General features: G+C 51.8%; 5 protein-coding genes across 5 annotated transcripts; 2 read left to right on the plus strand and 3 right to left on the minus strand.

Moving 5' to 3' along the window:
• Positions 1-188: 188 nt before the first annotated feature.
• Positions 189-995, minus strand: SETTUDRAFT_168833 (uncharacterized protein). The gene has a single exon (XM_008026396.1). The coding sequence runs from the start codon at positions 967-969 to the stop codon at positions 280-282; it is 690 nt and encodes a 229-aa protein (XP_008024587.1). The 5' UTR covers positions 970-995; the 3' UTR covers positions 189-279.
• A 1,430-nt stretch (positions 996-2,425) lies between these two features.
• SETTUDRAFT_27990 (uncharacterized protein) lies at positions 2,426-3,200 on the plus strand (the record flags this gene model as incomplete). Its single annotated transcript, XM_008026331.1, has 2 exons — positions 2,426-2,978; positions 3,067-3,200. The coding sequence occupies 2 exons, from the start codon at positions 2,426-2,428 to the stop codon at positions 3,198-3,200; spliced, it is 687 nt and encodes a 228-aa protein (XP_008024522.1).
• A 195-nt stretch (positions 3,201-3,395) lies between these two features.
• On the minus strand, positions 3,396-4,845 carry SETTUDRAFT_39159 (uncharacterized protein; the record flags this gene model as incomplete). Its single annotated transcript, XM_008026353.1, has 3 exons — positions 3,396-4,605; positions 4,661-4,777; positions 4,832-4,845. 3 exons carry the CDS (start codon positions 4,843-4,845, stop codon positions 3,396-3,398), a joined length of 1,341 nt encoding a protein of 446 aa, XP_008024544.1.
• Positions 4,846-7,779: 2,934 nt separating this feature from the next.
• On the minus strand, positions 7,780-8,730 carry SETTUDRAFT_168834 (uncharacterized protein). Its single transcript, XM_008026397.1, has one exon. It carries the CDS (start codon positions 8,724-8,726, stop codon positions 8,046-8,048), a length of 681 nt encoding a protein of 226 aa, XP_008024588.1. The 5' UTR covers positions 8,727-8,730; the 3' UTR covers positions 7,780-8,045.
• Positions 8,731-11,140: 2,410 nt separating this feature from the next.
• Positions 11,141-13,544, plus strand: SETTUDRAFT_168835 (uncharacterized protein). The gene is made up of 5 exons (XM_008026398.1): positions 11,141-11,294; positions 11,358-11,426; positions 11,499-11,605; positions 11,675-12,695; positions 12,758-13,544. Exons 1-5 carry the CDS (start codon positions 11,246-11,248, stop codon positions 13,243-13,245), a joined length of 1,734 nt encoding a protein of 577 aa, XP_008024589.1. The 5' UTR covers positions 11,141-11,245; the 3' UTR covers positions 13,246-13,544.
• Positions 13,545-15,047: the final 1,503 nt, after the last annotated feature.

Here is a 15,047-nt window from a genome sequence, read left to right on the forward strand (position 1 = left end):
TAAATCGGTTTCTCGCGACGTGTTACCCCTATATCTGATAGAAAATTGACGAGTTTTGATGAAAGATTTCTGCTTAAAAGTTGGTGTGTTGGAAAGGGTTAATTGGCTGTACATAATACCATAGATAGATAGTACGTACTTATGAGTCCAAGCAAATGTCACGACGAATTTAATCTGTTTACTGCTTTGTTTGTTTTATGAGTGATTTTAACGTGCTGTGTTTCGGCTCGAGTCGTTGTTTTACATAGATTAGATACATTACTTTGCCATGGGTATTTTTCAGATGCTCAGGGCCTTGGCGAGCGCCTCTCCAACGCCCGTCGCGCTCGCCGGGTTCTGGCCCGTGATCAGCTTTCCAGACACGACGACCTTTTCGCCCCAGGGCTGGTCGGCCTTGACAAACTTTCCCCCGCTGGCCTTCTGCAGCGCGTCCTCGGGCAAGAAGGGCACCGCCTTGGTCAGGCCGACCTGCTCCTCCTCGGTGTTGGTAAAGGCCGTCACCTCCTTGCCGGCGACGAGCAGGCTGCCGTCGCTCAGCTTGACATTGTACAGCACGGCGGGCGCGTGGCACACGGCCGAGACAATCTTGCCCGCCTCCCAGAACTCCTTGATGAGCTGCTGCGACGTGGCGTCGTCGGCCAGGTCGAACATGGGCCCGTGGCCGCCCACGTAGAAGATGGCGTCAAAGTCGTTTGCCTTGCCGACAAAGTCGCCCAGCTTCTGCGTCGTCTTCCACACCTTTTCGTCGTTTTTGAGGAAGTCGACCGAGACGTCGTCCTTGGCCGCCTCGACCGACGAGGGGTCAAGCGGCGCCTCGCCGCCCTTGGGCGAGGCCACGGTGATGTTGGCCTTGTTGCGCAGGACGTGGTAGGGGTGCGCCAGCTCGGGGAGATACCAGCCCGTGGGCTTGCCCGTGTCGCCCAGCTGGTTGTGCGAAGTCAGGACGAAGAGGATGCTTGGCTTGGACATGGTGGCGGTGGGGTTTTGTATGTGGATGGTGGTAGAGGTCTGAGGCCGCAAGTCTAAAGTCGGAATTCTAAAGTCGGAATTCTAAAGTCGCAAGTCTAAAGTCTATGAAGGATCAGTAGTAAACGGCTTTTCAGCGAAGCTTCTGGCGTCATCTTGTATCGCTGGACAGTCGATGGATATTTACGCAGCCGTCGTGGGCGTGACGACATGCGGGGTAGCTTTTTGGGCCAGAAGGACCGACTGCGCCGACGTGCGACTTTTGGCCCGCCACAGCTGTGACGTCGAAGACCCACGCCGCCTCTTCAACACCACACACACGCCGGAATTGACGCTCAATCCGGCCCTCTCCGTCACGCCCGACACGCCACAAGCCCGTCCGATCGCTGCTTCATCCTGTTTGCCCATCGCCCATGCTCACAAAGTCGGCCATGTACGGCGAGAAAAGCGCGTCAGCCAGTCTTGGTTTCAACTCTCGTCCTCTCTCGGTAGCCACGAATTGCCTCGAAACCAACGCTTACCAGCAAAGACTATGGTCGCATATCAATTAGCGCCCAATCGTTCCTTGGAAACATACCTCGGATTGACTCCAACATGTTCACCAGCATACTTCACACCACCACCATCATCATCATCATCGTCATCACAAGCTATGCATCTCCAACACGTGACATGGACAAAGCCAGACCATGTCCCAGACTGCTGCACTCGTCCATTGACACGACCAGTAATGATGCAAACTGTCTTTTTAAAAAGCACCCATTTCACGCAATTGGAAGGCACAGGCAAGGAATTGGACCACCAATTCGTTATCCAAAGAATGTGCGTAGTCACCAAGTACACATGAGAAAAGTCTTGGCACACGTGACTGGGTTGCTCACAGCCTCGAAAACATCAATGCATCAAGGCCAAAAACTTCTCAGAGGAAATTGGCGGCTGCTCCAGGTCAAATATCTCCCGCACATGGTTTGCATATCCCTGCACCGGAAACGGATCTGCTTCAATCCATATCGGCCCTTTCCCCTCCGCTGTGCAGCAATCCTCTAACTGCACCTAGCATAGGCTGACATAGTATAGCTATCAAGTCTAGGTTGAAGTGTGCGCGCCACCTTCTATACGCTATACGGTCTTGTTTACGCGTTTCGTGCTATCATACCTGCACACGTCTTGGCCGCGCCGTGTCAGGCTCGGCTCATGGCGTACCCGCGTCGAGTAAATATGTAATCTGGTCATGCTTTACCTTGTACACAGACATGCAACTAGGTACATGGCTGGTGAGATGATTCGTCCAAGCGCGAACCTCCCATACGGGAATTACATACGCTTGCTTTGCCAACGAATGACTGCCATGATGAGGGGTATCCTTTCAGTGCCCTGTCAAGCAAGTATAAATACCAGCTGCCCGTCATACTTTGACGTGACGACTTGTTCACTTGATTTGTACTCGCAAATCGCCAACATGGCATCGCATGAGAACAAGACGGTCATCGTGACGGGCTGCACCAGCGGTATTGGCCTTGCAACCACCCTCCTCTTTCTCTCTCGCAAGGCACGTGTCTTCGGCATCGACATATCACCCTTCACACATGAACTCGACGCTGCGCAATCTGCATCCTTCGCCTTCCACCAGGCAGATATCTGTGCGCCTGGTGCATCTGAGACGGCAGTGACGGCCTGTCAGGCAAAGATTGGTCGTCAAATCCACGTTCTGGCCAATGTCGCTGGTGTCGCGGACAATTATGGCAGTGTAGACACACTCACAGATGCAGCGTGGGATCGTGTAATCGCGATCAACCTCACAGCGCCGGTCCGCTTGATGAGGGCTGTGATACCGATAATGAGGGAGCACAAGAGCGGCGCCATAGTAAACGTCGGCAGTCTATCCAGCAAGTGTGGTGCAACGGCTGGAGTGGCATACACAGCGAGTAAACACGGCATTGCCGGAGCGACCAAAAACGTTGCCTTCCGGTTCCGCCACGAAGGAATTACGTGCAACTGTGTGCTGCCTGGCGGTAAGGAATTTGGTCCATGACAACAACAACAACAACAACAACAACAACAATAACACACTGAAGGTTGATTTGGCTAACCGCATGCTAGTGGTCGAGACCAACATCCAGCAATCAATCAAAGCTGAGACGTGCGATCATGATGCGTTGAAATTGCTAAGGCATGTATCCATCATCTCATTGCACATGAAGAAACTAATGCTGTGGCCGCAGTCCGATACATAACTTGCAATTTGCTGGTAACCAACTCCGTATAGAGCAAGCAATGCGCCCCAGCGATATTGCTGAAGCTATCGTATTTCTTTCATCTCATCATGCAAAAGCAATCAACGGCCTGATGATGTCCGTGGACACTGGCTTATGTACGCTAGGATAGAGCAATGCTGCTCGAAGCACGCCAACCTATATACAGTACAACTGCTAAGCAATGAGTTTCTCGGCCCTCATGGCCTTTTCGCAGTCCTCAAAGTCTTTTATGCTCAACATGGAACGCAATGTATTCGTCTCCCATTGATTCACCAAGTTATTCCTCTCCTTTTCAACCAGCTGGTCGACCCGCCTGTAAGCGAAGGCGGATGAGGGCGGAAAAGTAAAGTCTTCTGCGTTCATGGAAAAGGCAGAACGCAGCCAGGCATCTTCCATCTGTTCGGCAATGGAAGCAGTCGACGGCGGTGGCTGTTGGGCGTCTGAAGCAGGCCGTTTTGCAGCCACTTGTTGTTCCCTCCATCTGTCACCGGGCAGCATTTTCGGGTACCAATATTCAAACGCGGCCACCAGAGGCGCCCACTCGCCATCAAGCTTTCGGCCCTGTGACAAGTCGTGCGAGAGAAAAAGCAGAAAATTTTTGGGGAGATCTCGGAAGCGCCAGCCAGCGTAGATTTTGGATGACTGCGGCACGCGCCAAGACATGGGTTGCAGGAGCGCAGCATCACGCTCTCGTCGACGTGGCTCAGGCCTGGGCTCAACCTTACCCACCAATTCCTTTTGGAAATCTTCATAAGCCTGGTCTATGCCGCCGTGAAGTTCCCATTCGCCGTTTTGCTTGAGTCTGATGAGGTATTCACCGGATACCTCGCCAATGGTACGGCCCATGTACTCGCCAGAAGCGAAGCGGAAATGCTCTGGTTCTGGGCTCCACGACGACGCTGACGTTCGGGGCGACACGGGCGGCGATAGTGGCTTTTGCTTCTCCGCTTCTATGGGCCTGATAGAGGCTAGAAAGATGTTTCGTTGTCTTGCGCGACCTGCATCGTTTGGTTGCACACGCGGCTGCGTCGTGTCTCGGTCGGGTTCGGGAGGAGTCATGTCGCCGGGCCTGGTAGAACAGGCACTTTCGAGCCGAACACCACCATCTGTCTGGTACCCATCATAGATATCTGACACAACAGATCCAGAGCACACCTCGTCGGGCCTCTCTTCTTGGGCAACGGCCGCCGTTGACTTTTTGGTGGCATTAAGAGGTTTTTCTTGCCGGGCACGTTCCTCCTTGGTGCTGTTCAACGACGACACCAGCATACGGACAGCATCAGTGCTGAGTCGTTTTCTTGGACGGTTCTCAGGGGTGGCTTCGGCGAAGGCTCTTCGCTTTGGTGGGCCAGGCCTGACCTCGGTGGGAGTTGGATCGAAATGCCTGCCCCAACATCAGCTCCTTGGATGCATGCGACTGTGACCAAAGAGAGGCATACTGGCATTCGGAAGCATCGGTCAGTGTTAGGCGTCCCTTCTCGACCGGATCATGTGGGTATTTGTTCGTCTGCCATTCATTCCACGCGGCACCGGCACCGGCGCTGGTATAGGGGTTGCTGCAAGACGTTAGACACGACACGACATGCAAGGACACATTGAGACGAAGCTACCATTTGTTCGCCATGGCCAGGAAATCCCCGAGGCAGTTATCTTCAAGGGCAACGGGGTTTTCAGAGTGGGAGTCGTGGGCTGTGGACGCACGCTGGAGTGGATGCGTGCTCCTCCCCCCTATGTAATATTACTATGTTGGGGGAAGACGCGCGGGACAACCGAAGTCCGTCCAACCCCTGCAATCGTTAAAGCTCAACGCTCTCCAAGTGCGAAGTAGCGGCTCGACTACCCTTGCAGCCCTGATGCAAACCGTCGCCGTCGCTGCCATCCCACTCAATTTCCTCCGTGGTATCACGCCAGTGTACACCGTGATATCACTTGTATTTTGCTCTACTAACAAGCGGTCAGCGGCAAACACGTTGCATGCGCTTGGTGGGCCGAGATAATTGGATACAACATATCCATGATTGGTACATTTTGTCCCACTGGTACACTTAGACCAATGCTAAGAAGAAGCGCTTATTAAGCACTAAGTGCAGTACTTAGCGTTGCTTTGTTCTAGATTTGCGGTACATGTAGCAATACTAAGAACAAAGAAAAAACTATTTAGACCTCTGCTATTCAAAGAATATCTCTGTTAATTGCTTATTAGTTGGGCTAAATACGATGGAGCTCACAGTCTAGGTTGAAATGTTTATTGGTTTACTTTCGCCTAGCATCGGGTGACATTCTGACCCTGGCTGCAGTTGAAACTAATCACATGTTGCAACAGGGTCGACCCCATGTTGGTAGAAGTAATGTTTTCACATGCATCTCGGCACATTGTCTGTGAAAGTGGTACGAGTTATTCATGAGTAATGGTATTCGCTAAAGCTTAGCAGTGTCATTTTGTCCGTCTTGACTCTTGCTCCCCCCTGACATGTCGCTTCCATACTTGATGTACAGGATTTACGTTGACACAATCAATGATACTTATACCCAGTTCAAGCCGAGCCTGCTGCATTGCTCGTAGTATCTTATGTTCCTACAAATGGCTGTTCGTTTACGTTTGTTCTGCACCACGTGTTGTGCTGTACTGTTGCACTATTACGCTGTTACATTATCATTAGCAAATAGGAATGTCGATCTTTGCAATATGATAGACCAAACCAACACACAGAATGCTAACATCTTAAAATAGACAGGATAAGATGTAGTAGAGTTTCTTAGACCCAGTCAGCTCGTCTTCCTGTTCGCAAGAGAAGCCTCTAAGATGTATTTTAAATTACGGCTGAAGTTGATACTAGTGCTTCCACCCAAATGATGGTATTCCTAGTTTCAGACTAAGGTTGTGGTTGGCTCATGTATCATTGACCTAGAGATACTGAGTTTACTGACTAAGTGTTTGGTAGCAATGTAACTACTGTGATACTTCGAACTAAGACTAGATTGGTCTTAGTAGATTTTATATTGCGTTCTAGTCTGACTAGATGTATATACTTAATTTAAGGAAAGCTTAACGCTGTTTGTATTACTCCATTGTACCCTTGTGCTAGAACCAAAAATAAGTCTCAATATCAGAGAGAAGGCATGCATAAACAAGCTGGTAGCTTTCTTGGGTTATTATTTCAGGCTCTTACATTTTCTCCACCTGCAGCTAGGAAGATATCCTGAACACACTTGTGTAGCTGATCCTATGTAATTGTATTTTCCAGGTATAGTATTTAGTGCTGAATAAGAGAGGGTGAAGAGAAATTTTCCGCCATTTGAATCTTGAGTTTACAGGTATCATAGCTCCACATCCGCTTATCACTAACATGAAAGTGTGGCATTAACATAGTTTTTCTACAGTGTAAGTATCAGGCAGTTTTAGGTAGCGGGTTATGCGAGAGATAAGTAGTAGCTAGTACAACATGCACAAACTTGCGCAAATCTATCTTGTTTGAACTTCTCATACGACGAGAGTTGTGGAATATTAAAACATTAAGATTGCGGCAGCTATACGATACTGCGGCACAGAGAGAAGACAGTAAAATCTCGTCGTAGTATGAATCATGTCGCGATTAGTACCTTAGGTTCATAAGTTGATTCGCAGTGATTCATGATTAGGTGGGTCAGCTTCAGCACCTCTATATATTTTGATAGTGTTGAGCCTCCTAGAGGTAAGAGTCATCTAATCAATTCTCTCACAATCTGCTCACTTATCAGGCGCTCAACTCCCACAACTCTTCAACAAGCAATCAGTAGATAGGCAAGAACAAAAAGATCAGCGTAGGATCACTGAAAGGAGCTGGTTGTTCTCATTAGCGTACAATAGCTATTTTGCTCTTACTAGACCCGAAGCAATCATGTGCGTACTGAGAGACTGTAATACATATCTTAATAGTCCTACTCAAAACTGATGAGAAGATACAGAAGACAGTTGGGTAGTAAAAAGACAAGGAAATCAGGGAGAGTATACATGTAGAGAATATAGAGTATTTCGAGGGACAAATGTCTTAATCTGGTATTAACTGCAATTCAACTCATGTCTGATCTATTGTAGATGCCTTTGATGTCTACTAGGAGACAAAATTTAAATACTGGTTGAAGTCTATGATTGTAACAATAGACTGGAACGTTACTATGTAATCAAAACACATGTACTCTACCACGCGCGAAATCTGTTAGGTTGGCAAGTTGAAATCACTGATAGAAAAAAAGGAAAAGAGTAACCTTGATACATACCTATGAAGACGCCCTTGTACAGAAAATCTCTAGAGCAATTATATCATTAGTCTCGTCCTAGGTAATAAGGATGTGCAAAGAATAAGAGTTAGGATTACTGTAGAACCCTTTTTTACTCTTCGACACAGCTGCTAGCTAAATAGGGCTGATGGATAACAAGGCAGGAAAAATCTACCATTAATTAAGCGAAAGATTTGATACAAATGTAAACATGCAGTTCCAACGTTGAAAATCGATCAAATAAGTGGATAAATGGAGTGTCGTCTAGTAACTTGAAGAAACAGCCTTAGTAAGAGGGTGGAGTGCATGTGCTTATTGGCCATGGATATCTTTCGTTTTACGAGAGCTGTTGTTACTAGACAGTTCACAGATATCAAGAAACTACATCGCATGCCTTGATATGTGACAACTCAGATTTTGAGTTGAGTATCAGATGTTTTTCTCATCCTAGCAACTATCTTGACAGTGGAAAAGCCAATTATCAAAAAACAAACATACAAGAATCAAACACATCCTCCCGTAGCATTGGAAGCTTGAATTCCATGATTTGGGAGAGTTCCTTCCAGTCTATTTTACACCCTGCATCACTGGCTCGTTCTCCATGCTCGAGGCTGTCGAGTTTTTATCTCCCTCAACCCTGCCGGGCTTCGCAAAAGCGGCACCTGGCAAGTTGAAGGGGTTGTTGATTCTAGTGGTCATGATATACAATAGGGTCAACCCTGTAATCACAACTTCATCTCTCAGTCTTTCGTCAATGGCCTCTTCGAACTTTGCAAAATAAATATTGCCAACCTCCTTGAGGGCCCAAAAATTGACACTGAACTTTGCAATAGGCTCCTGGGTATCGGAATTGATGCATACAAAATTCCACAGTTTCAAAGTGCAGTCGGCAATCCAGGAGACGGGGAGGCCGCCCAGGGCGTGCGAGAGATAATTGTACTGTGTTTTCCAGCGCTTCAGTGGCTTCAGGATGACTTCTTGGCCGTGGATGATGCAGTCGCCGCTGATGGAAAAGGTGTTGATGCTGCCTTTGCCAATGTATGTTTTGTCTGAAGCGCGCTCGTATCGCAACTGCGGCTTTGTAGGGCGACAGTGCATGACGTAGAGGGGTAAGACGGAGCCATTGGGGCGTTTGGCGGAAATCTCATTGCGGAATTTGGTCCAGAGAAAGTTGACCTGGAGGTGCAGGCCATGTGACGCCAACGGCTTTGTGGGCGATTGTGGTTCGTTGTCTGATGCCAAAGGCATGTCATGGGGGGATTCGGCGCTCGTGGACATGATGAGAGGATTGATTTTCAGCGACAGGCGGAAACGTCAATTGTCAGTGACCAGCTATAAGTATTTGGACAGCCGGATCATGGCGTCAACGTATGTCATCCATATGCTCGCTCAGCCACGAGCTGTGTTGATGCCTGGGCGCCTTACAGAGGTAAAGATCTCGGCCATGATACTGTCCGTTTACAGACTGGCGGCTGCTAGATGGGAGCTGACAGCGTATTTTGCACTTGGCCAATAGCAAGCCGGGTCATCAGCACACAACTGAGCTAGAAGAAGATGCGGAAGCACCGAAGATCATCATTGGAAGAAAGCGTGTTCGCAAGGCTGACTGCCGTGCGCCTTGTGCGAGCATTCGTAATACTGGAGTGGGTGGGAGAAGGGAATGCCTTGTTGCTGCTGCGACTCTGGACAGAAAGGGGCAGCCCCGCTTCCTTAGGCGACATGACGTCACACGCATATTCCCAGCACTGCCAGTCCCGGTAGCTCAACCCAACCAACCCCCTCCCAACACACTCACAGCCACCGACCACAACCAACACAGCTGCACTCGTGTACACGCCCAGCCTTTGCGACCGGTTGTTGAAACAAAGTCGACCGAAACTCTCTTTGCCATGGCGAGGTTGCGCCGCTACATGGCCTTGGGCGCGCCTATTACACACACTGCTTGTAGCTCTGCCGACGCAGCCTGGTGTGCAGACGCATAGGAGCTGGAACCGCCATGCACGGACAAAGCCCATCATCGCCTATATCCAGACAGCCAGACACGGCTGCAATTTTGCGTCGACGCCTCCCCGATGGGCGAGTTATTGGCAGGCTTGGGACCTGCCCTGGTGCAGCGAAGAAAGAAGCTTCCACTCGGGGATTTTGCAACTCGTCATGGTGCCGAGATGGCCGAAGGGGCAGACAGCAGCAGCAGCAGCTCAAGAGCGTCAAGCTTCGGCTCTTTGTATGTTTGACTTGGTAGCCGCGGCGCTGCTCAAAGCATGATTGATGGTGGGGGGTGACAAGTCTTTTACCGCCTGGACAACTCGGCTATCCCACATGACAGTGCAGGAGGATGCTGTCTGTCTCCCTGTCTCGGAGCCGATATCCACATGACAGTGTGAAAAGACAAACGAAGTGGGATGTTAGCCACTGCTTCAGACGGTTTCCCACGTCGGGTCGCAGCTCTCCAGCCACTGCCTTTGGCCCAAACACGCCAACCAGGCCTCGTACCACAGATTGCCCTGGATTGCTAGAACGGCTTGGCTCGACTCCCGGCCGCGCGGAGAATGCACATGCACATGTGTGTGTGTGTGTCTGCACGGGGGAGGGCAGGATGACGCTGCTCGCCACGACGGCCGAGAGAAAGAGTAAAGTGCAAGCGTGGATCGGACTCAACAGGAATCATGTCGCATCGTTGGTCAGGCTGTTATCGCGCGTGGCCGGCCCCGAGAGGGATGGGCTGGGCTGAGGGCCATCATGTCCCCCGCGCCCCAGAGGGGGGACGAATGCAGATGCACATTATGCTGGAGAGCGCGCGGCCCCATGGCTTCTGCACCGATCGTCTGCGCTCGCGCTCGGGGAGATAGATACCACGATCTGCACGGCGGCTTTGTTATTGCAATGCCTGGGGGCGCGAGGCAATGCACACAACCATGACTGGCAGGCGCTTCATCGCCAAGGCCAGGTCGGGCGCGGCTAGACCCGACTAGGCGCGGCGGACTTGGCGGCCTTGGCGGCGTAACTCTGCACAGCGCCTCCCAATTTCCGCCAGGGTCAAGAGTCTATCGAATGTGCAGTGGTCGAGACGCCTGTCCCGGAATGTGATTGACGGGCCTGGGCTGGGCAGGCCGGGCAGTTCGCCTGCGCATAGTTTCACACTCACCAGGTCCACGTGTCTGAAATGCGGTGGCTGTCTCTCGACTATTGTCGTTTCCTGCACGGCCACAGGTGTAACATGACAGGGTTCTAAACAGGCCTCCAGGCGGAAAGTCCCACACGACGCGTTCGAAGCTAGCGCTGCGGGCGTACTTGGCGCCATTCGCCCGATATCATTCACTGCTTGGCTTCGGCTGCAAGCCTCCTGAAGGCGGGAAAGGCTGCTCGGCCAAGGGCGTCCTGGCGGCTGCTGTTTCAAGTCGGCGTGGTGCATGGCGTCCGTGACGAAGTCAAAGATATCAAGTAGCCAGGCGCGGCACCCTAGAGCACCTGGAAGTCGAGGCTGTCATCCCGACCATCATTGCGTTTGCCATCCCTCCGCTCCGTCCCGGAAATCCCTCATTCTCCATATCTTTTGTACTTGCTTATATTCGTATTAATCGTCTGTTGTAAATACGGCTGGTCTGCTATTTACATCTTGTCTCCTTCGCTGGTCGTTTTTTCTTTGCTCTTACACACACACTTACACACACACACACACACACACAAACTCACCCCCTCAACGCATGCATTCTCGTTAGACCCTCTTCCTCTTCTTCCGTCTTTTCCGCTTTTCCGGCCGTGCCACCATGCCGAACCTCGACGTCAGCGAGCTCAACATTGTCATCGCCGTTCTCGGTACGTTTGCATGGCACTGCCATTATATCTCTGATTCATTCACTCACTGACACTGCAACACAGGCGCTTTCATTGTTTGCTATGGGTTCATTTCTGTCAAGATCAAGCAGGTGTGGTATCTTGGTGAGGCATGTAAGTCAACGGCTATTCGGCACACTGGCGTGCTTCCTTTGAGAGAAAAAAAACTCTGCTCACATTTTGCAGTGCCCGCCGTCATGGTCGGTATCATTCTGGGCCCGATAGCTGCGAGGTTTCTCGATGCAGAGAAATGGGGTTCTGCTGCTCAGGGGCAGCAAGAGGCCATCACACTGGTAAGCATAAAAAAAATAACACAGCAACTAAAATGGGCCATTGGACGAAAGCAGCTGACATGGATGCAGGGTCTCTGCCGCATTGTCATCGGTGTCCAACTAGTCATCGCGGGCTTTCAGCTTCCCGCCAAGTATCAGCAGACCCGATGGAAGGAGATGGCAATTTGTCTTCTTCCCGTCATGACCGTCATGTGGATCTGCACAAGTCTGTGCATTTTGGTCACTGTTCCTAAGCTGTCATTCCTGGCTGCGCTCGTCATTGGATCATGCGTCACCTGCACGGATCCCATTTTGTCTCAGGCCGTCGCCAAGGGTCCCTTTGCCGACAAATTCGTCCCTCGTGCGCTGCGAGAGATCATCTCATCCGAAGCAGGTGCCAACGATGGTTTTGGCTTCCCCTTCCTTCTGCTAGCCACTTACCTGATCCGCCATGCTGACCTCGAAGGCGTCAAGTTCAAGGAGGGCTTTACCGAGGGCGCCAAGGAGATTGCCTATCGCGCAGTGCACATGCTCTCCAAGCGTGAGGAAGGCGTTGGCCGTCTTGGAGGAGGCGTCCCCACGGCCATGGAGCAGTGGATCGTCGAGGGATGGCTGTACATCATCGTCATGTCGATTGTCATTGGTGCGCTGCTTGGCGCCGTCAGCATGCTCGCCATCAGGTTCGGCCTTCGCAAGAAGTGGATTGACTCGGAGAGTCTTCTGCTCTGGCCCATGGCGCTTGGTCTCTTCATCATTGGCGTCTGCGGTATTCTCGGCACTGACGATCTCCTTGCTTGCTTTGTCGCGGGTAACGTTATGAACTGGGACGGCCTCTACCTCGAGGAGACTGAGAAGCGCCACGATGAAGTCAACAGCTGTTTCGACGTCATCCTCAACTTTGGTGGCTTCATGTACATTGGTACCATTATCCCCTGGGGAGAGTTCCAGCTTCCCGATGTTACTGGCATCACTGTTGGCAGGCTCCTGATCCTCGGCTTCCTTGTTCTTATCTTCCGCCGCATCCCCGCCATCTTCATGATGTACAAGATTATGCCCGATGTATGCAAGGACTGGAAGGAGGCGCTGTTCATGGGCTACTTTGGACCCATTGGTGAGTATTCTACGTGTACATTTACACACAGCCACGAAGCAAGCCACTAACATGGGCAATAGGTATCGGAGCCGTCTTCTATGTTGAGCACACTCGTCACCTGTTCCCCAAGCCTGGCGAAGCCAGCACTGAAGAGGAAGAGAACCTTGTGGCAGCCATGATCCCGGTCGTCTACTTCCTCGTCATCTTCTCCATTGTGGTTCACGGACTCTCCATCCCCGCCCTCGATGCCTTTTACGCTTACAAGAAGATCCCACCCATCTCGGAGTCAGAGCCGGCCGAGATTCGCTCGCTCTCGGTGCATGAGGCGCTGCCCAACAACGCGCGCATGGACTCGAAGCGCAACTCTGTCTTTGTGCACAACCGTTTCTCAAGGCCCGTGTCTACGAGCGTCGGACCGGAGCTATACCGATGGAACAACCAGGTGCGCGACAGCGATGCCACGTTCCGGTCAGCATCGCAACCGACGGATATTGACTACGCGTCCAAGCTCCAAAGCATTCGATTTGCCGAGGACTATGCACACGAAAAGGCCAACCTGGGTCGTTAAGACGATCACTTGCCCCGAGAGCGGAGGGGTACGTGTGTGTACGTGTGTATGTGTGTGTGGGGAGGACGGATGATTGGCCCAGGCCCATATTCGGTTGGGTGCTGTGTCTGTGGAAGGAGGCCCAGGGGCTCGTTTCACGGCATTGCGCGCAGGGGCGTCGAATGGGCATATCCATTCCTTTTTGTAGAGGTGTATGATTAGCACGGATGCATGGGCTTTCTTTCTTTGTCATGCCCATGTCCATCATTACCATCATAGTGGTCACTATGGATTACGCGTTATGTCACTCGTTTTAGACGCTGAACAAAGTAAAGTCGTGTTTCTGCCAAGTGTACCAAGGTAGCAGCCCTCGACGCCCTTGTCTTGGGCATTACGTCCTGTTCCTGGGCTACCTTTGCAACGCCCTCTGCACATTATTGCACCTGTGTATGCATGCAAGCATGGTGTGCATTACTGTAGAGGGCGAGTCTGTTTAGCTAAAAAAAAAGAAGAAGAAGAAGAGACAAAGCACAAGACATGGTGACGAGAGCCAGTGGAATAAGGAAAGTTTGTGGTGGAGGCAAGCAGGGCATGAATAGAGTTTGGCCACCGGGCTATGTCAAAGATATGGAGGTTTCTTTTGGCCACTTTTTGTTTGCTGCTTTTTCTTGCATGTCGATTCAACAAGAGCCCCCCTCGTTTCCTGTCTCTCTGTGTTCAACCAAGCCAAAGGCAAACATGACATGGTGAGAGTACACGTACATGTAACGCGAGCATGAAGAGGAACAGGTAAAAGGCATGGCGGATGGCGGGTAAGCAAATGCCCAGCGGCAAGGCAAGTCGGGATATGTTTCCCGCCCACACGCCGTCTGCCATTCTTCTGGGGCAGACGGCATGTCGTTGCCAGACGAAACGCGCCAAGCGCGCCACAGTTGGGGCGCCAAGACGCAGACGGTGCCGAGTTATCCGCGCTGGCCTGTCCGCTCCCTATCGTTTGGCGGGCCTGGCGCGCCCTCTCCACTCGCCTTGGCTTGGCTTGGTGCTCACCCTCTCAGCACTCCTCGCCTAGGGGTGTATTCTCCGCGGCCTCTGTTCAAAACGGTGAGTGTTTCAGATGGATAAGGTTGAAAGTCTGCGTGTCTACAAGTACTGTATGTATGTTGCGGAGGCGGGGGAGCGGACGCAGGCGGGGGGGGGGGGTAGCTTATTCCACAGGCGCGCAGGCCAGCTTGGTGAGGCGGGGTGGGGAGGGAGGCCCGTGACGGTGGGCCGCGCTGCCACTGTCACTGCCACTGCCACTGCCACGGCCACGGCCCTATTTAACGGCGGTTTCTGCTAGCTGCCCTGCGCTCCGCTCCGCCCACATGTCAGCACAGCGGAAGCGCGTGCTCTCTATGTACATGTGTGTGTGTGTGCGCGTGTGTATGGCGGAAGTCGACGAATCGGCCAGGGGAGCGAGCAGCGTGGGATGCAAAGACACGATAGCCCCTCGCCCACCTTGGACAGCCGCCTGTTCTCGGGCCCCCAATCCTTCTCTTTTTTTGGTCGCTTTGGACACATGTGGGCGGGCTTGGCGGTAAGGCTTGCATCGGGCTGTGTGGGGGAGGAAGGGGGCTTGGCACACTAGTCCGATCTGGCCTAGTCGCACCCCCCCCCTCTCGCCCGATGCAGACAACAGTCACCACTATCAACACTCGCCAACTCTATTTATCATCTACGCCAAATGTCGCACATGCCCATGGCTTCCCTTGCCAAACCGCCTGTTTTGTCCTTGCGTTTGGAACTGACAAATCAACAGGCTTGGTGAACTGTCGTCGCAGGCC

Source organism: Exserohilum turcica, assembly GCF_000359705.1.
Source record: "Exserohilum turcica Et28A unplaced genomic scaffold SETTUscaffold_18, whole genome shotgun sequence".
Classification (NCBI taxonomy): Eukaryota; Fungi; Ascomycota; class Dothideomycetes; order Pleosporales; family Pleosporaceae; genus Exserohilum; species Exserohilum turcicum.